Source organism: Ranitomeya imitator, chromosome 4 (assembly GCF_032444005.1).
Source record: "Ranitomeya imitator isolate aRanImi1 chromosome 4, aRanImi1.pri, whole genome shotgun sequence".
Taxonomy (NCBI): Eukaryota; Metazoa; Chordata; class Amphibia; order Anura; family Dendrobatidae; genus Ranitomeya; species Ranitomeya imitator.
This window is the reverse complement of record NC_091285.1, coordinates 719,978,601-719,999,101: the sequence shown is the minus strand read 5'-3', so window position 1 is coordinate 719,999,101 and position 20,501 is coordinate 719,978,601. Positions and strand designations below refer to the sequence as shown.

The 20,501-nt window shown below is 57.8% G+C and overlaps 1 protein-coding gene across 1 annotated transcript in view; it reads left to right on the top strand.

Moving 5' to 3' along the window:
• LOC138677437 (RNA-binding protein FXR2-like) overlaps positions 1–20,267 on the top strand; it is a 41,365-nt gene extending 21,098 nt beyond the window's left edge. Inside the window, exons 3-15 of the mRNA XM_069767565.1 lie at positions 6,800–6,893; positions 6,967–7,038; positions 7,540–7,679; positions 7,748–7,841; positions 10,250–10,366; positions 12,061–12,231; positions 12,305–12,383; positions 13,899–14,008; positions 14,177–14,263; positions 14,341–14,482; positions 14,556–14,639; positions 14,746–14,819; positions 20,154–20,267. Coding sequence (XP_069623666.1) covers positions 6,800–6,893; positions 6,967–7,038; positions 7,540–7,679; positions 7,748–7,841; positions 10,250–10,366; positions 12,061–12,231; positions 12,305–12,383; positions 13,899–14,008; positions 14,177–14,263; positions 14,341–14,482; positions 14,556–14,639; positions 14,746–14,819; positions 20,154–20,168 — 1,279 coding nt within the window. The 3' untranslated portion in view covers positions 20,169–20,267. The remainder of the gene's footprint in view (positions 1–6,799; positions 6,894–6,966; positions 7,039–7,539; positions 7,680–7,747; positions 7,842–10,249; positions 10,367–12,060; positions 12,232–12,304; positions 12,384–13,898; positions 14,009–14,176; positions 14,264–14,340; positions 14,483–14,555; positions 14,640–14,745; positions 14,820–20,153) is intronic.
• Positions 20,268–20,501: the final 234 nt, after the last annotated feature.

Sequence of the window (20,501 nt, the reverse complement as noted above, 5' to 3'; positions counted from 1 at the left end):
GCCCCGCACCCCTGGTCAGTAATCCAGCACTCCCCCATATACAGCCCGCACCCCTGGTCAGTAATCCAGCACTCCCCCCATATACAGCCTCGCACCCCTGGTCAGTAATCCAGCACTCCCCCCATATACAGCCCTGCACTCCTGGTCAGTAATCCAGCACTCCCCCCATATACAGCCCCGCACCCCTGGTCAGTAATCCAGCACTCCCCCATATACAGCCTCGCACCCCTGGTCAGTAATCCAGCACTCCCCCCATATACAGCCCTGCACTCCTGGTCAGTAATCCAGCACTCCCCCCATATACAGCCCCGCACCCCTGGTCAGTAATCCAGCACTCCCTCCATATACAGCCCCGCACCCCTGGTCAGTAATCCAGCACTCCCCCCATATACAGCCCCGCACCCCTGGTCAGTAATCCAGCACTCTCCCCATATACAGCCCCGCACCCCTGGTCAGTAATCCAGCACTCCCTCCATATACAGCCCCGCACCCCTGGTCAGTAATCCAGCACTCCCCCCATATACAGCCCCGCACCCCTGGTCAGTAATCCAGCACTCTCCCCATATACAGCCCGCACCCCTGATCAGTAATCCAGCACTCCCCCCATATACAGCCCCGCACCCCTGGTCAGTAATCCAGCACTCTCCCCATATACAGCCCGCACCCCTGGTCCGTAATCCAGCACTCCCCCCATATACAGCCCCGCACCCCTGGTCAGTAATCCAGCACTCCTCCATATACAGCCCCGCACCCCTGGTCAGTAATCCAGCACTCCCCCCATATACAGCCCCGCACCCCTGGTCAGTAATCCAGCACTCCTCCATATACAGCCCCGCACCCCTGGTCAGTAATCCAGCACTCCTCTATATACAGCCCCGCACCCCTGGTTAGTAATCCAGCACTCCCCCCATATACAGCCCCGCACCCCTGGTCAGTAATCCAGCACTCCTCTATATACAGCCCCGCACCCCTGGTCAGTAATCCAGCACTCCCCCCATATACAGCCCCGCACCCCTGGTCAGTAATCCAGCACTCCCCCCATATACAGCCCCGCACCCCTGGTCAGTAATCCAGCACTCCCCCCATTTACAGCCCCGCACCCCTGGTCAGTAATCCAGCACTTCCTCCATATACAGCCGTGCACCCCTGGTCAGTAATCCAGCACTCCCCCCATATACAGCCCCGCACCCCTGGTCAGTAATCCAGCACTCCCCCCATATACAGCCCCGCACCCCTGGTCAGTAATCCAGCACTCCCCCCATATACAGCCCGCACCCCTGGTCAGTAATCCAGCACTCCCTCCATATACAGCCCCGCACCCCTGGTCAGTAATCCAGCACTCCCCCCATATACAGCCCCGCACCCCTGGTCAGTAATCCAGCACTCTCCCCATATACAGCCCCGCACCCCTGGTCAGTAATCCAGCACTCCCCCCATATACAGCCCCGCACCCCTGGTCAGTAATCCAGCACTTCCCCCATATACAGCCCCGCACCCCTGGTCAGTAATCCAGCACTCCCCCCATATACAGCCCGCACTCCTGGTCAGTAATCCAGCACTCCCTCCATATACAGCCCCGCACCCCTGGTCAGTAATCCAGCACTCCCCCCATATACAGCCCCGCACCCCTGGTCAGTAATCCAGCACTCTCCCCATATACAGCCCCGCACCCCTGGTCAGTAATCCAGCACTCCCCCCATATACAGCCCTGCACCCCTGGTCAGTAATCCAGCACTTCCCCCATATACAGCCCCGCACCCCTGGTCAGTAATCCAGCACTCCCCCCATATACAGCCTCGCACCCCTGGTCAGTAATCCAGCACTCCCCCCATATACAGCCCGCACCCCTGGTCAGTAATCCAGCACTCCCCCCATATACAGCCCGCACCCCTGGTCAGTAATCCAGCACTCCTCCATATACAGCCCGCACCCCTGGTCAGTAATCCAGCACTCCCCCCATATACAGCCCCGCACCCCTGGTCAGTAATCCAGCACTCCCCCCATATACAGCCCCGCACCCCTGGTCAGTAATCCAGCACTCCCCCCTATACAGCCCCGCACCCCTGGTCAGTAATCCAGCACTCCCCCCATATACAGCCCGCACCCCTGGTCAGTAATCCAGCACTCCCCCCATATACAGCCCCGCACCACTGGTCAGTAATCCAGCACTCCCCCCATATACAGCCCCGCACCCCTGGTCAGTAATCCAGCACTCCCTCCATATACAGCCCCGCACCCCTGGTCAGTAATCCAGCACTCCCCCCATATACAGCCCCGCACCCCTGGTCAGTAATCCAGCACTCCCCCCATATACAGCCCCGCATCCCTGGTCAGTAATCCAGCACTCCCCCCTATACAGCCCCGCACTCCTGGTCAGTAATCCAGCACTCCTCCATATACAGCCCCGCACCCCTGGTCAGTAATCCAGCACTCCTCTATATACAGCCCCGCACCCCTGGTCAGTAATCCAGCACTCCCCCCATATACAGCCCCGCACCTCTGGTCAGTAATCCAGCACTCCTCCATATACAGCCCCGCACCTCTGGTCAGTAATCCAGCACTCCCCCCATATACAGCCCCGCACCTCTGGTCAGTAATCCAGCACTCCCCCCATATACAGCCCCGCACCTCTGGTCAGTAATCCAGCACTCCCCCCATATACAGCCCCGCACCCCTGGTCAGTAATCCAGCACTCCCTCCATATACAGCCCCGCACCCCTGGTCAGTAATCCAGCACTCCTCCATATACAGCCCGCACCCCTGGTCAGTAATCCAGCACTCCCCCCATATACAGCCCCGCACCCCTGGTCAGTAATCCAGCACTCCTCCCATATACAGCCCCGCACTCCTGGTCAGTAATCCAGCACTCCTCTATATACAGCCCCGCACCTCTGGTCAGTAATCCAGCACTCCCTCCATATACAGCCCCGCATCCCTGGTCAGTAATCCAGCACTCCCCCCTATACAGCCCCGCACCCCTGGTCAGTAATCCAGCACTCCCCCCATATACAGCCCCGCACCCCTGGTCAGTAATCCAGCACTCCCCCCATATACAGCCCCGCATCCCTGGTCAGTAATCCAGCACTCCCCCCCTATACAGCCCCGCACCCCTGGTCAGTAATCCAGCACTCCCCCCTATACAGCCTCGCACCCCTGGTCAGTAATCCAGCACTCCCCCCATATACAGCCCCGCATCCCTGGTCAGTAATCCAGCACTCCCCCCCTATACAGCCCCGCACCCCTGGTCAGTAATCCAGCACTCCCCCCATATACAGCCCCGCATCCCTGGTCAGTAATCCAGCACTCCCTCCATATACAGCCCCGCATCCCTGGTCAGTAATCCAGCACTCCCCCCTATACAGCCTCGCACCCCTGGTCAGTAATCCAGCACTCCCCCCTATACAGCCCCGCACCCCTGGTCAGTAATCCAGCACTCCCCCCTATACAGCCTCGCACCCCTGGTCAGTAATCCAGCACTCCCCCCCTATACAGCCCCGCACCCCTGGTCAGTAATCCAGCACTCCCCCCATATACAGCCCCGCATCCCTGGTCAGTAATCCAGCACTCCCCCCATATACAGCCCCGCACTCCTGGTCAGTAATCCAGCACTCCCTCCATATACAGCCCCGCATCCCTGGTCAGTAATCCAGCACTCCCCCCTATACAGCCTCGCACCCCTGGTCAGTAATCCAGCACTCCCCCCTATACAGCCCCGCACCCCTGGTCAGTAATCCAGCACTCCCCCCATATACAGCCCCGCACCCCTGGTCAGTAATCCAGCACTCCCTCCATATACAGCCCCGCACCCCTGGTCAGTAATCCAGCACTCCCCTCATATACAGCCCCGCACCCCTGGTCAGTAATCCAGCACTCCCTCCATATACAGCCCCGCACCCCTGGTCAGTAATCCAGCACTCCTCCATATACAGCCCCGCACCCCTGGTCAGTAATCCAGCACTCCCTCCATATACAGCCCCGCACCCCTGGTCAGTAATCCAGCACTCCCTCCATATACAGCCCCGCACCCCTGGTCAGTAATCCAGCACTCCCCCCATATACAGCCCCGCACTCCTGGTCAGTAATCCAGCACTCCCCCCATATACAGCCCCGCACCCCTGGTCAGTAATCCAGCACTCCCTCCATATACAGCCCCGCACCCCTGGTCAGTAATCCAGCACTCCCCCCATATACAGCCCCGCACCCCTGGTCAGTAATCCAGCACTCCTCCATATACAGCCCCGCACCCCTGATCAGTAATCCAGCACTCCCCCCATATACAGCCCCGCACCCCTGGTCAGTAATCCAGCACTCCTCCATATACAGCCCCGCACCCCTGGTCAGTAATCCAGCACTCCTCCATATACAGCCCCGCACCCCTGGTCAGTAATCCAGAACTCTCCCCATATACAGCCCCGCACCCCTGGTCAGTAATCCAGCACTCCTCCATATACAGCCCCGCACCTCTGGTCAGTAATCCAGCACTCCCCCCCATATACAGCCCCGCACCTCTGGTCAGTAATCCAGCACTCCCCCCATATACAGCCCCGCACCTCTGGTCAGTAATCCAGCACTCCCCCCATATACAGCCCCGCACCTCTGGTCAGTAATCCAGCACTCCTCCATATACAGCCCCGCACCCCTGGTCAGTAATCCAGCACTCCCTCCATATACAGCCCCGCACCCCTGGTCAGTAATCCAGCACTCCTCCATATACAGCCCGCACCCCTGGTCAGTAATCCAGCACTCCCCCCATATACAGCCCCGCACCCCTGGTCAGTAATCCAGCACTCCTCCCATATACAGCCCCGCACTCCTGGTCAGTAATCCAGCACTCCTCTATATACAGCCCCGCACCTCTGGTCAGTAATCCAGCACTCCCTCCATATACAGCCCCGCATCCCTGGTCAGTAATCCAGCACTCCCCCCTATACAGCCCCGCACCCCTGGTCAGTAATCCAGCACTCCCCCCTATACAGCCTCGCACCCCTGGTCAGTAATCCAGCACTCCCCCCATATACAGCCCCGCATCCCTGGTCAGTAATCCAGCACTCCCCCCCTATACAGCCCCGCACCCCTGGTCAGTAATCCAGCACTCCCCCCATATACAGCCCCGCATCCCTGGTCAGTAATCCAGCACTCCCTCCATATACAGCCCCGCATCCCTGGTCAGTAATCCAGCACTCCCCCCTATACAGCCTCGCACCCCTGGTCAGTAATCCAGCACTCCCCCCTATACAGCCCCGCACCCCTGGTCAGTAATCCAGCACTCCCCCCTATACAGCCTCGCACCCCTGGTCAGTAATCCAGCACTCCCCCCCTATACAGCCCCGCACCCCTGGTCAGTAATCCAGCACTCCCCCCATATACAGCCCCGCATCCCTGGTCAGTAATCCAGCACTCCCCCCTATACAGCCCCGCACTCCTGGTCAGTAATCCAGCACTCCCTCCATATACAGCCCCGCATCCCTGGTCAGTAATCCAGCACTCCCCCCTATACAGCCTCGCACCCCTGGTCAGTAATCCAGCACTCCCCCCTATACAGCCCCGCACCCCTGGTCAGTAATCCAGCACTCCCCCCATATACAGCCCCGCACCCCTGGTCAGTAATCCAGCACTCCCTCCATATACAGCCCCGCACCCCTGGTCAGTAATCCAGCACTCCCCTCATATACAGCCCCGCACCCCTGGTCAGTAATCCAGCACTCCCTCCATATACAGCCCCGCACCCCTGGTCAGTAATCCAGCACTCCTCCATATACAGCCCCGCACCCCTGGTCAGTAATCCAGCACTCCCTCCATATACAGCCCCGCACCCCTGGTCAGTAATCCAGCACTCCCTCCATATACAGCCCCGCACCCCTGGTCAGTAATCCAGCACTCCCCCCATATACAGCCCCGCACTCCTGGTCAGTAATCCAGCACTCCCCCCATATACAGCCCCGCACCCCTGGTCAGTAATCCAGCACTCCCTCCATATACAGCCCCGCACCCCTGGTCAGTAATCCAGCACTCCCCCCATATACAGCCCCGCACCCCTGGTCAGTAATCCAGCACTCCTCCATATACAGCCCCGCACCCCTGATCAGTAATCCAGCACTCCCCCCATATACAGCCCCGCACCCCTGGTCAGTAATCCAGCACTCCTCCATATACAGCCCCGCACCCCTGGTCAGTAATCCAGCACTCCTCCATATACAGCCCCGCACCCCTGGTCAGTAATCCAGAACTCTCCCCATATACAGCCCCGCACCCCTGGTCAGTAATCCAGCACTCCTCCATATACAGCCCCGCACTCCTGGTCAGTAATCCAGCACTCCCCCCATATACAGCCCTGCACCTCTGGTCAGTAATCCAGCACTCCCCCCATATACAGCCCCGCACTCCTGGTCAGTAATCCAGCACTCCCCCCTATACAGCCCCGCACCCCTGGTCAGTAATCCAGAACTCTCCCCATATACAGCCCCGCACCCCTGGTCAGTAATCCAGCACTCCTCCATATACAGCCCCGCACTCCTGGTCAGTAATCCAGCACTCCCCCCATATACAGCCCTGCACCTCTGGTCAGTAATCCAGCACTCCCCCCTATACAGCCCCGCACCCCTGATCAGTAATCCAGCACTCCCCCCATATACAGCCCGCACCCCTGGTCAGTAATCCAGCACTCCCCCCATATACAGCCCGCACCCCTGGTCAGTAATCCAGCACTCCCCCCATATACAGCCCGCACCCCTCGTATACAGCACCAGATCTCTGTCTACCCTAATCTTGTGTTGACCACCTGACATTCTTGCCCTGGCAGCGCCATGCCGGAGAGACGAGTGCCCTTCTGTGACGTCAGGTTGCCGGCCCCGGACTCCTCCTCGGCTGATATAAATGAGGGTGACCAGGTGGAGGTGCGTCACTGCTGGCGGGGTGATGGTGGGGGATGGTTGTACAGGACATTCTGCTGATGGCCCCTTATTACAGGTGCAGTCCCGTGCCAGTGACCAGGAGAGCGCAGGCTGGTGGCCGGCCCATGTGCGGATGGTGAAAGGAGATGTGAGTTTAAGTCTGTGTCCCCCGTGCACCCTCTCACCACACACGCTCCCTGCTCTCGCGCCTTTCTGTGTCTGCTCGCTCCCTGCGCCCGCTTGCCCTGCTGTCCCCTCGCTCCCTGCGCCTGCTCGCCCCACCATCCCCACGCTCACCCCACCGTTCCCTGCGCCCGCTCGCCCCATCGTCCCCTCGCTCCCTCCCCCCGCCGTTCCCTGCGCCCGCTTGCCCTGCTGTCCCCTCGCTTCATGCTGTCCCCTCGCTTCATGCGCCCGCTTGCCCTGCTGGCCCCCCGCTCCCTCCCCACACTCACCCCACCGTTCCCTGCGCCCGCTCGCCCCGCCGTCCCCTCGCTCCCTGCGCCCGCTCGCCCCGCCATCCCCTCGCTCCCTCCCCACGCTCACCCCACCGTTCCCTGCACCCTCTCGCCTCGCCGTCCCCTCGCTCCCTGCGCCCGCTCGCCCCGCCGTCCCCTCGCTCCCTGCGCCCGATCTTACTCTCCCTCAGTTTTATGTGGTAGAATATTACGTCTACGACTCTCCGTATAACGAGATCGTCAGCCGTGAACGCCTGCGAGTGCCCAACCAGAACCCAGCCGCCAGCTTCTACCGATACAGCCTGGCCCTCCCCGAGGACGTGCGCACCATGTGAGTACTCGCCTGCTCCCCTCCCCGGCCTCCGCCGTGCCCGCTCTGACCATTGCTCCTCTCTGTAGAGCCGCCAGCGCGGATGCCCACAAGGAGTTTAAGAAGGTGGTCGGTGCCAACCGTGTCTCACTGGACAGCAGCGGCAGTGAACTCATAGTCCTGGTGAGGCGGGGACACAACATGGAGTGCGGGTGTGCGAGGATAGTCTTTTGGTTGGGTGCGAGACTGCAGGATGGTGATTCTGCGGGGGAAGGTGTTTGGATGGGTGCATGTCTGCGGAGGGCTGTTTTGGTTGGGTGCGGGCTACGAGATGGTGATTCTGCGGGAGGGTGTTTTGGTTGGATGCTGGTCTGTGAGATGTGCATTTGCAGGGGGTGTTTTGGTTGGTTGGGTGCGTGTCTGCGGGATGGTGAATCTGGGGGGTGTTTTGGTTGGGTGCGGGTCTGTGTGATGGTGAATCTGCGGGGGGTGTTTTGGTTGGGTGCGGGTCTGCGGGATGGTGAATCTGCGGGGGGTATTTTGGTTGGGTGCGGGTCTGTGGGATGGTGAATCTGCGGGGGGTGTTTTGGTTGGGTGCGGGTCTGTGGGATGGTGACTCTGCGTGGGGTGTTTTGGTTGGGTGCGGGTCTGTGGGATGGTGAATCTGCGGGGGGTATTTTGGTTGGGTGCGTGTCTGCGGGATGGTGAATCTGCGGGGAGTGTTTTGGTTGTGTGTGGGGTCTGTGTGATGGTGAATCTGCGGGGGGTGTTTTGGTTGTGTGTAGAGTCTGCGGGATGGTGAATCTGCGGGGGGTGTTTTGGTTGGGTGCGGGTCTGTGTGATGGTGAATCTGCGGGGGGGTGTTTTGGTTGGGTGCGGGTCTGCGGGATGGTGAATCTGCGGGGGTGTTTTGGTTGGGTGCGGGTCTGTGTGATGGTGAATCTGCGGGGGGTGTTTTGGTTGGGTGCGTGTCTGCGGGATGGTGAATCTGGGGGGTGTTTTGGTTGGGTGTGGGTCTGCGGGATGGTGAATCTGGGGGGTGTTTTGGTTGGGTGCGGGTCTACGGGATGGTGAATCTGGGTGGTGTTTTGGTTGGGTGCGTGTCTGCGGGATGGTGAATCTGGGGGGTATTTTGGTTGGGTGCGGGTCTGTGGGATGGTGAATCTGCGGGGGGTGTTTTGGTTGGGTGCGGGTCTGTGGGATGGTGACTCTGCGTGGGGTGTTTTGGTTGGGTGCGGGTCTGTGGGATGGTGACTCTGCGTGGGGTGTTTTGGTTGTGTGCGGGTCTGTGTGATGGTGAATCTGCGGGGGGTGTTTTGGTTGTGTGCGGGTCTGTGGGATGGTGAATCTGCGGGGGGTGTTTTGGTTGGGTGCGGGTCTGTGTGATGGTGAATCTGGGGGGTGTTTTGGTTGGGTGCGGGTCTGTGTGATGGTGAATCTGCGGGGGGGTGTTTTGGTTGGGTGCGGGTCTGTGTGATGGTGAATCTGGGGGGTGTTTTGGTTGAGTGTGGGTCTGTGTGATGGTGAATCTGGGGGGTGTTTTGGTTGGGTGCGGGTCTGTGTGATGGTGAATCTGGGGGGTGTTTTGGTTGAGTGTGGGTCTGTGTGATGGTGAATCTGGGGGGTGTTTTGGTTGGGTGCGGGTCTGTGTGATGGTGAATCTGCGGGGGGTGTTTTGGTTGGGTGCGGGTCTGTGTGATGGTGAATCTGCGGGGGGTGTTTTGGTTGGGTGCGGGTCTGTGTGATGGTGAATCTGGGGGGTGTTTTGGTTGGGTGCGTGTCTGCGGGATGGTGAATCTGGGGGGTGTTTTGGTTGGGTGCGGGTCTGCGGGATGGTGAATCTGGGGGGTGTTTTGGTTGGGTGCGTGTCTGCGGGATGGTGAATCTGGGGGGTATTTTGGTTGGGTGCGGGTCTGTGGGATGGTGAATCTGCGGGGGGTGTTTTGGTTGGGTGCGGGTCTGTGGGATGGTGACTCTGCGTGGGGTGTTTTGGTTGGGTGCGGGTCTGTGGGATGGTGAATCTGGGGGGTGTTTTGGTTGGGTGCGGGTCTGTGTGATGGTGAATCTGGGGGGTGTTTTGGTTGGGTGCGGGTCTGTGGGATGGTGAATCTGCGTGGGGTGTTTTGGTTGGGTGCGGGTCTGTGTGATGGTGAATCTGGGGGGTGTTTTGGTTGGGTGCGGGTCTGTGTGATGGTGAATCTGGGGGGTGTTTTGGTTGGGTGCGGGTTTGTGTGATGGTGAATCTGGGGGGTGTTTTGGTTGGGTGTGGGTCTGTGGGATGGTGAATCTGCGGGGGGGTGTTTTGGTTGGGTGCGGGTTTGTGTGATGGTGAATCTGGGGGGTGTTTTGGTTGGGTGTGGGTCTGTGGGATGGTGAATCTGCGGGGGGGTGTTTTGGTTGGGTGCGGGTCTGTGATGGTGAATCTGGGGGGTGTTTTGGTTGGGTGCGGGTCTGTGTGATGGTGAATCTGGGGGGTGTTTTGGTTGTGTGCGGGTCTGTGTGATGGTGAATCTGCGGGGGGTGTTTTGGTTGGGTGTGGAGTCTGTGGGATGGTGACTCTACGGAGGGTAAACCGATGATATCTATACCAGTCCACAGATGAGGGCATCATAAAACGCTCCACTCTGCTGAGTGACATGCACGTCCGGGCCCTCCGCAACAAGCTGCGGCTCATTGCCCAGAATGAAGAGGCCACAAAGCAGCTGGAGGTGAGGAGATGCAGTCACCGCCCCCTGCAGGGCGATGCACATGGGAGGGAGTTGTGACCCCGCCCCACACAGGGCGATGCACATGGGAGGGAGTTGTGACCCCGCCCCCCGCAGGGCGATGCACATGGGAGGGAGTTGTGACCTCGCCCCCTGCAGGGCTATACCAATTCGCCCATGCACTTTTGGATCTGTTCTTCCGCTGGACGCCATGATGACTGTCTCTCCAGCCTCAGCTTCCTGTGCCTCAGAGCATTGCGTCCGCTTCTGCACCTTATGGGGCTGTGTGAGTAGATTCTCTCGCCGGTCGGCCATGACAGTGTCTGGGGCGCCTCTCGCCGGTCAGCCATGACAGTGTCTGGGGCGCATCTCGCCGGTCGGCCATGACTGTGTCTGGGGCGCTTCTCGCCGGTCAGCCATGACTGTGTCTGGGGCGCCTCTCGCCGGTCGGCCATGACTGTGTCTGGGGCGCCTCTCGCCGGTCGGCCATGACTGTGTCTGGGGCGCCTCTCGCCGGTCGGCCATGACTGTGTCTGGGGCGCCTCTCGCCGGTCAGCCATGACAGTGTCTGGGGTGCCTCTCGCCGGTCAGCCATGACTGTCTGGGGTGCCTCTCGCCGGTCGGCCATGACAGTGTCTGGGGCGCCTCTCGGCCATGACAGTGTCTGGGGCGCCTCTCGGCCATGACAGTGTCTGGGGCGCCTCTCGGCCATGACAGTGTCTGGGGCGCCTCTCGGCCATGACTGTGTCTGGGGCGCCTCTCGCCGGTTGGCCATGTCTGGGGCGCCTCTCGCCGGTCGGCCATGACAGTGTCTGGGGCGCCTCTCGGCCATGACAGTGTCTGGGGCGCCTCTCGGCCATGACAGTGTCTGGAGCGCCTCTCGGCCATGACTGTGTCTGGGGCGCCTCTCGCCGGTTGGCCATGTCTGGGGTGCCTCTCGCCGGTCGGCCATGACTGTGTCTGGGGCGCCTCTCCCTGTCCGCAACTCTTCTCACCAGCCACATCACACTCAGTTGGATAATCCGAACAGTCGCAGGTGACATTGGGTGAGAGGCATGTGCCGTCATGGCCGATACACAAGTACCTTGTGCAACGGGGTCTGCCGTGCTGGGGTACCTCTTTCAGTACCACCCCGTGTTTCAGGAGGTCCACTCTGCTTTGGCTTGAGTCTGAATGAAGGACGCTGGCTGGAATTGCTTGGTTACATGGGCGCATATAAAAGATCATTGCTTCTCCACGTATTTCCAGTCTGACAACACTTTACTCACAGGACACAGATCTGGACGTAGATCTGGGGATTTATTATGATGGAATATAGGCTGAACTGGATGGACAAATGTCTTTTTTCGGCCTTACTAACTATGTTACTATGTTACTATATCACACAGATACAGAGGGCAGGCCAATAGAAAAGCGGCAGGCCAGACATACATTACAATAGCCGCAGGTGGCCGGAGCCTGCCGATATTTACTGTGGGAATTACAAAGGTGGGGGGCTGACAAAAGGGGAATATCGTGTCCCCTCTGCCCAGGGGAGCAGCCTGTGGGCTGAGGCATTAGGGACATGCATCTCACATGGAACCTATTATACATACATATAACTGCACAACATATTCTGGGTGCGGTGGGGTTCTGTAACACCTTGTATACAGGTAGATGTGACGTCACCTCCTTGCTGACACTTTCCTCATCTCCAGATCAGTAAGCAGCTGGCAGTCGCATACCGGGAGGAGTTCCAGGTGAGGGAGGATCTCATCGGATTGGCTATTGGTGCTCACGGCATAAACATTCAACAGGCGCGGAAGGTCCCGGGGGTGACGGCGGTGGAGCTGGACGAAGAGACCTTCACCTTCCGGGTGTTTGGAGAGGTAATTGTTGAGTGGCCCCTGCCTCCCCGGCTGCAGCCATCCCTGTCCCTGATTACTGTGCTCTCCTCCACAGACGCAGGAAGCCGTGCGCAGGGCCCGGGGCTACCTGGAGTTCACAGAAGGCTCCATGGAGGTTCCTCGCTCTCTAGTGGGTAAGTTCTCTGGTGGCTCAGAGGACCGTGTCCACATCCTCTTCTCCGGCCTGCACTGTCCATGTCCCCTCTTGTTCTCTTGCTGTGGACCTGTCCACGTCAAACTCCCCTCTTCTTTAGCTGTCCCTGTCACCCCCACCTCCCCTGTTCTCTGGCGGTGGCTCAGAAGACCAAGTCCATGTCCGCCCTCTACTCTTCTCCTATTTGGCTGGCCGTGTCCCCTCTTTTTCTCTGTTGGCATCTCAGAGTTCAGTGTCCGCCCTCATCTCCTCTTCTCCAGCCGTCCCCCCACCCCCGTTTTCTGGCAGTGGCTCAGAGGACTGGGTCCATGTCCACCCTCCTCTCCTCTTTTCTACCCGTCACCCCACTCCCGTTCTCTGGCGGTGGCGTGGAGGACCGGATCCATGTCCACCCTCCTCTCTTCTTTTCTACACGTCACCCCACTCCCGTTCTCTGGCGGTGGCGTGGAGGACCGGGCCCATGTCCACCCTCCTCTCCTCTTTTCTAGCCATCACCCCACTCCCGTTCTCTGGCGGTGGCGCGGAGGATCGGGTCCATGTCCACCTTTTTCTCCCCTTTCTCCAGCTGTCCCCACACTCCTGTTCTCTGGCGCTGGCTTGGCGGATCGGTTTCATGTCCACCCTCAACTGTCTTCTTCGGCCAGCCATGTCTCCTCTTGTTCTCTGGCGCTGGCTCGGCGGATCGGTTTCATGTCCACCCTCTACTGTCTTCTTCGGCCGGCCATGTTTCCTCTTGTTCTCTGGCGCTGGCTCGGCGGATCGGTTTCATGTCCACCTTTTTCTCCCCTTTCTCCAGCTGTCCCCACACTCCTGTTCTCTGGCGCTGGCTCGGCGGATCGGGTCCATGTCCACCCTCTACTGTCTTCTTCAGCCGGCCATGTCCCCTCTTGTTCTCTGGCGCGGGCTCGGTGGATCGGTTTCATGCCCACCCTCTACTGTCTTCTTCAGCCGGCCATATCCCCTCTTGTTCTCTGGCGCTGGATCGGCGGATCGGTTTCATGTCCACCCTCTACTGTCTTCTTCGGCTGGCCATGTCTCCTCTTGTTCTCTGGCGCTGGCTCGGAGGATCGGTTTCATGTCCACCCTCTACTGTCTTCTTCGGCCGGCCATGTCTCCTCTTGTTCTCTGGCGCTGGCTTGGCGGATCGGGTCCATGTCCACCCTCTACTGTCTTCTTCGGCCAGCCATGTCTCCTCTTGTTCTCTGGCGCGGGCTCGGTGGATCGGTTTCATGCCCACCCTCTACTGTCTTCTTCAGCCGGCCATATCCCCTCTTGTTCTCTGGCGCTGGCTCGGAGGATCGGTTTCATGTCCACCCTCTACTGTCTTCTTCAGCCGGCCATGTCTCTTGTTCTCTGGCGCTGGCTCGGAGGACCGCATCAGTGTCCCCCTTTTGTCCCCTTCTCCAGCTGTGCTCCTCCATGTCCCCCCTCTGTTGTGGTGGAGGTTGGGAGCGCCGGCTCGGCCCCTCCGACTCTGACGCTCCTTTTCCCGCAGGTAAAGTGATTGGGAAGAATGGCTGCGTCATCCAGGAGATCGTGGATAAATCTGGTATTGTTCGGGTGCGAGTGGAGGCGGAAGGGGACAAGAACGAGCAGAAGAAGGAGGTAACGGGGTCTCCTGCGCTCCTCTGCTGATGTCTGGAGCAGCACTGCCCCTGGTGTTGAGGCAGTCATTGCTCCATGAACACCAGCGGTGGGCCCAGGGCTGTTGTTTACAGTAGTGGGGTCCGGAACCCCCGAAAGGGCTGCTCACCGCCTCTGCTTCTCTTTCAGGGGTCGGTGCCGTTCGTATTTGTGGGTACACAGGACAGTATCAGTAACGCGCTGGCGCTGCTCGAGTATCAGATCTCGTACCTGCAGGTCTGTCTCCATCTGTCCTAGACTAAGACCCCCATATTGTGCCCCCATTCTGTCTCACCTCGTGTCCCCTCCTTCAGGACCTGGAGCAGCTGCGGATGGAGCGGCTTCACATTGAGGACCAGCTGAAGAGTGTGGGGGGGATGAGGACAATGCCCCCCAGAAGTGAGAAGGACAGAGGGGCAGCGCAGATGAACGGCACCTCACACAGTGCCCCCAATGGTAAGCGCATGGTACAACTCCCATCATCCGCCCCCCACACCATGTGCTGCACTGACCGCTGCTATCTCCTCAGATAACAAGTACAAGACACCACACAGAAGCCACCGGCCCCCTGACACCACGGAGCAACCCACCCCATCACAGCCCCAAGATACAGGTGAGAGCCCCCCACCTCAGCTGGATGATGGCACCCCGTGTATGTGGGGAGGGGTCAGCACCGGGGGCCAAGAACAGGATTTATACAAGGATCTTTTCTGTTGCAGATCAAGTGCCCAAAACAGAAACCCCCCAAACAAAGCGAGAGCCGAGAAGACGCGCGAGAGGAAGCAACATGAAGGTGAGCGGGGGGGACCACTGACTCCTTAGCTGAGGGGACCCCCGTGTGTGACGCTGTGATCACTGACCCCGTACCTGACAGGACCCCCGTGTGTGACGCTGTGATCACTGACCCCGTAACTGACAGGACCCCCGTGAGTGACGCTGTGATCACTGACCCCGTAACTGACAGGACCCCCGTGAGTGACGCTGTGATCGCTGACCCCGTAACTGACAGGACCCCATGTGTGACGCTATGATCACTGACCCCATAACTGACAGGACCCCCGTGTGTGACGCTGTGATCACTGACCCCGTAACTGACAGGACCCCATGTGTGACGCTATGATCACTGACCCCATAACTGACAGGACCCCCGTGTGTGACGCTGTGATCACTGACCCCGTAACTGACAGGACCCCCGTGAGTGACGCTGTGATCGCTGACCCCGTAACTGACAGGACCCCCGTGTGTGACGCTGTGATCACTGACCCCGTAACTGACAGGACCCCCGTGTGTGACGCTATGATCACTGACCCCATAACTGACAGGACCCCCGTGTGTGACGCTGTGATCACTGACCCCGTAACTGACAGGACCCCCGTGAGTGACGCTGTGATCGCTGACCCCGTAACTGACAGGACCCCCGTGAGTGACGCTGTGATCACTGACCCCGTAACTGACAGGACCCCCGTGTGTGACGCTATGATCACTGACCCCGTACCTGACAGGACCCCCGTGTGTGACGCTATGATCACTGACCCCGTACCTGACAGGACCCCCGTGTGACGCTGTGATCACTGACCCCATAACTGACGCTGTGATCACTGACCCCGTAACTGACGCTGTGATCACTGACGCCGTAACTGACAGGACCCCCGTGTGTGACACTATGATCACTGACCCCGTAACTGACGCTGTGATCGCTGACCCCATAACTGACAGGACCCCCGTGTGTGACGCTGTGATCACTGACCCCGTAACTGACAGGTCTCCCATGTGTGACGCTATGATCACTGACCCCATAACTGACAGGACCCCCGTGTGTGACGCTGTGATCACTGACCCCGTAACTGACAGGACCCCCGTGTGTGATGCTGTGATCACTGACCCCGTAACTGACAGGTCTTCCATGTGTGACGCTATGATCACTGACCCCATAACTGACGCTGTGATCACTGACGCCGTAACTGACAGGACCCCCGTGTGTGACGCTGTGATCACTGACCCCGTAACTGACAGGTCTTCCATGTGTGACGCTATGATCACTGACCCTGTAACTGACAGGACCCCCGTGTGTGACGCTATGATCACTGACCCCATAACTGACGCTGTGATCACTGACGCCGTAACTGACAGGACCCCCGTGTGTGACACTATGATCACTGACCCCGTAACTGACGCTGTGATCGCTGACCCCATAACTGACAGGACCCCCGTGTGTGACGCTGTGATCACTGACCCCGTAACTGACAGGTCTCCCATGTGTGACGCTATGATCACTGACCCCATAACTGACAGGACCCCCGTGTGTGACGCTGTGATCACTGACCCCGTAACTGCCAGGACCCCCGTGTGTGACGCTGTGATCACTGACCCCGTAACTGACAGGACCCCCGTGTGTGACGCTATGATCTCTGACCCCCGTAACTAACAGGACCCCCATGTGTGATGCTGTGATCACTGACCCCGTAACTGACAGGACCCCCGTGTGTGACGCTATGATCTCTGACCCCCGTAACTAACAGGACCCCCATGTGTGATGCTGTGATCACTGACCCCGTAACTGACAGGACCCCCGTGTGTGACGCTGTGATCACTGACCCCCGTAACTGACAGGACCCCTGTGTGTGACGCTGTGATCACTGACCCCGTAACTGACAGGACCCCCGTGTGTGACGCTGTGATCACTGACCCCGTAACTGCCAGGACCCCCGTGTGTGACGCTGTGATCACTGACCCCGTAACTGACAGGACCCCCGTGTGTGACGCTATGATCTCTGACCCCCGTAACTAACAGGACCCCCATGTGTGATGCTGTGATCACTGACCCCGTAACTGACAGGACCCCCGTGTGTGACGCTATGATCACTGACCCCATAACTGACGCTGTGATCACTGACGCCGTAACTGACAGGACCCCCGTGTGTGACGCTGTGATCAGACCCCCGTAACTGACAGGACCCCCGTGTGTGACGCTGTGATCACTGACCCCGTAACTGACAGGACCCCCGTTTGTGACATGACTCCCGTGTGTGACGGTATGATCACTGACCCCGTAACTGACAGGACCCCCGTGTGTGACGCTGTTGTCACTGACCCATAACTTATACAGTCATGGCTGAAAGTGTTGCCACCCTTGAAATTTTTTCAGAAAATAAAGTATTTCCCTCAGAACGTTATCATTATTCCCCGTGTTTTCTTACACTTAGGTTTATTTCCTTTGTGTATATTGCAAAAAAAAACACAGAAAAAAACAAAGAAAAAAAGGCAAATTGGATAAAAATTCCCACAAAATCAGCAAAAAATGAGCGGAACAAAATTGTTGTCACCTTTCCATATTGTGATAAACATCTTTGTTTCCAGCATGTGATGCTTGTTCACACTCACCTGTGGCAAGTAACAGGTGTGGGCAATATGAAAATCACACCTGAAATCTGATAGAGGGAAGACGTTGACTCAATCTTTGCATTATGTGTCTGTGTGCCACACTAAGCATGGAGTACAGAAAGAGAAGAGAACTGTCTGAGGACTTGGGAATCAAAATTGGTGAACAATATCAACAATCTCGAGGTTACAAGTCCATCTCCCGAGAGCTTGAAGTTCCTTTGTCCACGATGCACAACCTAAGAAGTTTACAACCCACGGCACTGTAGCTGATCTCCCTGGACGTGGACGGCAGAGAAAAATTGATGAAAGGTTGCAACGCAGGATAGTCCGGATGGTGGATGAGCCGCCCCAATCAAGGTCCAAAGAAATCCAAGTTGTCCTGCAGGTTCAGGGGCATCAGTGTCGGCGCCAACTATTCATCCACATGTGAGTCAAATGAAACACTATGGCAGGAGACCCAGGAGGACCCCACTGCTGACAATGAGACCTAAAATAGCCGGACTTACAGTTTGCCAAAATGTCGTCAGTAAGACAAAATTCCTTCTGGGGAAAGCGTCTAGTGGACAGATGAGACCAAGATTGAGCTTTTTGGTGAAGCACATCATTCTACCTTTTTCTGAAAATGGAATGAGGCCTACAAAGAAATGAACACAGTACCTACAGTCAAATATGGTGGAGGGTCACAGATGTTTGTTGGTTCTTTTGCTGCCTCTGGACTGGGAGCCCTGACTGTGTGCAAGGCATCATGACATCTGAATAAAGCTATAAAGGCACAGATGATAGGCCTCGGGGAGACCAAAACATCCAACACCGCGGAGACACCATCACGTGTTTCTCAACGCAGTGATTCCAGAACACTGCCCCCATCCCTTATGGGAAATATGCAGATGCATGTAAAGAAGCTGCGGAGACACCATCACGTGTTTCCCGACGCAAGCAGTGAATAGCCAGGCCTTTCCCCGGGAAGGAACCACGGGAAGGGCAGCATCCTATGAAGGAAAGCCACCTATGCCAAGCATGGTATCCATCCACAGACAGCTGTTTCGGGGTTTTTGCCCCTCATCAGTGTGGAGTAGGAATCTGGCTATTAGGAGCAGTGCCTAGTAAAAAGGCTATAAAGGCACAGATGATTGGCCTCGGGGAGACCAAAACATCCAACACCGCGGAGACACCATCACGTGTTTCTCAACGCAGTGATTCCAGAACACTGCCCCCATCCCTTATGGGAAATATGCAGATGCATCTGAATAAAGCTGTCAGAAAGCTGGGTGTGTGTCCTAGGTCATGGGTGTTCCAGCATGACAATAACCCCAAACCTACTTCAAGAATCCCCCAGAAGTGGATGGAATCTAAATCCCATTGATCCCCGGTAGAGAGATCTTACAATCACTGTTGGGGGAAGGCAAAGTATGAGACCAGGAGCAGATTGTAAGAAGAGTCCAAGACCCCGGCTGAGAGGAGGACTAGGAGTCCAAGACCCCGGCTGAGAGAAGGACTAGGAGTCCAAGACCCCGGCTGAGAGACGGACTAGGAGTTCAAGACCCCCAGCTGAGAGGAGGACTAGGAGTCCAAGACCCCCAGCTGAGAGGAGGACTAGGAGTCCAAGACCCCCAGCTGAGAGGAGGACTAGGAGTCCAAGACCCCCAGCTGAGAGGAGGACTAGGAGTCCAAGACCCCGGCTGAGAGGAGGACTAGGAGTCCAAGACCCCGGCTGAGAGGAGGACTAGGAGTCCAAGACCCCGGCTGAGAGGAGGACTAGGAGTCCAAGACCCCGGCTGAGAGGAGGACTAGGAGTCCAAGACCCCGGCTGAGAGGAGGACTAGGAGTCCAAGACCCCGGCTGAGAGGAGGACTAGGAGTCCAAGACCCCGGCTGAGAGGAGGACTAGGAGTCCAAGACCCCGGCTGAGAGGAGGACTAGGAGTCCAAGACCCCGGCTGAGAGGAGGACTAGGAGTCCAAGACCCCCGGCTGAGAGGAGGACTAGGAGTCCAAGACCCCGGCTGAGAGGAGGACTAGGAGTCCAAGACCCCGGCTGAGAGGAGGACTAGGAGTCCAAGACCCCGGCTGAGAGGAGGACTAGGAGTCCAAGACCCCCGGCTGAGAGGAGGACTAGGAGTCCAAGACCCCGGCTGAGAGGAGGACTAGGAGTCCAAGACCCCGGCTGAGAGGAGGACTAGGAGTCCAAGACCCCGGCTGAGAGGAGGACTAGGAGTCCAAGACCCCCGGCTGAGAGGAGGACTAGGAGTCCAAGACCCCGGCTGAGAGGAGGACTAGGAGTCCAAGACCCCGGCTGAGAGGAGGACTAGGAGTCCAAGACCCCGGCTGAGAGGAGGACTAGGAGTCCAAGACCCCCGGCTGAGAGGAGGACTAGGAGTCCAAGACCCCCAGCTGAGAGGTGGAAGAAGCTTGTGATGGTGATAGGAAGCGATTGACTGCAGATATTTATTCCAAAGCTAGTGACCAAATATTAAGGCGTGCACCATCAATTCTGTCCGGTCCATTCTTGGGGTTTTGTGTGAAATTGTCGTTTTGTTTGTGTTTATTGGAACACAAAAAACAAAAAGGGAATAAACCTGAGTATAACAAGACATGGGGAATTGTGATAATGTCCTGGGAGAAATACTTCAATTTCTGGAACAATTTCTATGGTGCCAACACTTTTGGCCATGACTGTAGGACCCCTGTGTGTTACGCAATTGTCTCTGACCCCATAACTTATAGGCTCGTGTTACTCTTCTTCCTGCAGGAGACCGTCGGGTGACGGGTGGAGCCGTGTGATGGGGCCGCCGCCGCTTGCTCTGGGGCCGCTGTGTATTATATTGTGTCCATCTGGCCGTGTCTATAAACTTACTGTGAATTATTCCTGCCGCTGCGTCTCTGCTCATTCTGTCGTCTACTCGTCATAAGTATGGATCCTGGGGTCGTCCTAATGGGACCGCGGGGCCCATGATCTGCTCTCTGATCAGGTGATGAGGGGTGTCCTATAAAGAAGTATATACAGGGCTGTGCAGAAAAAGCTCACAGTAATAGAAGGGTTAATGGATTGTTAACAACAGGATCCGAGAAAGGTAAATCGTCAGTATGTTGTGACCCT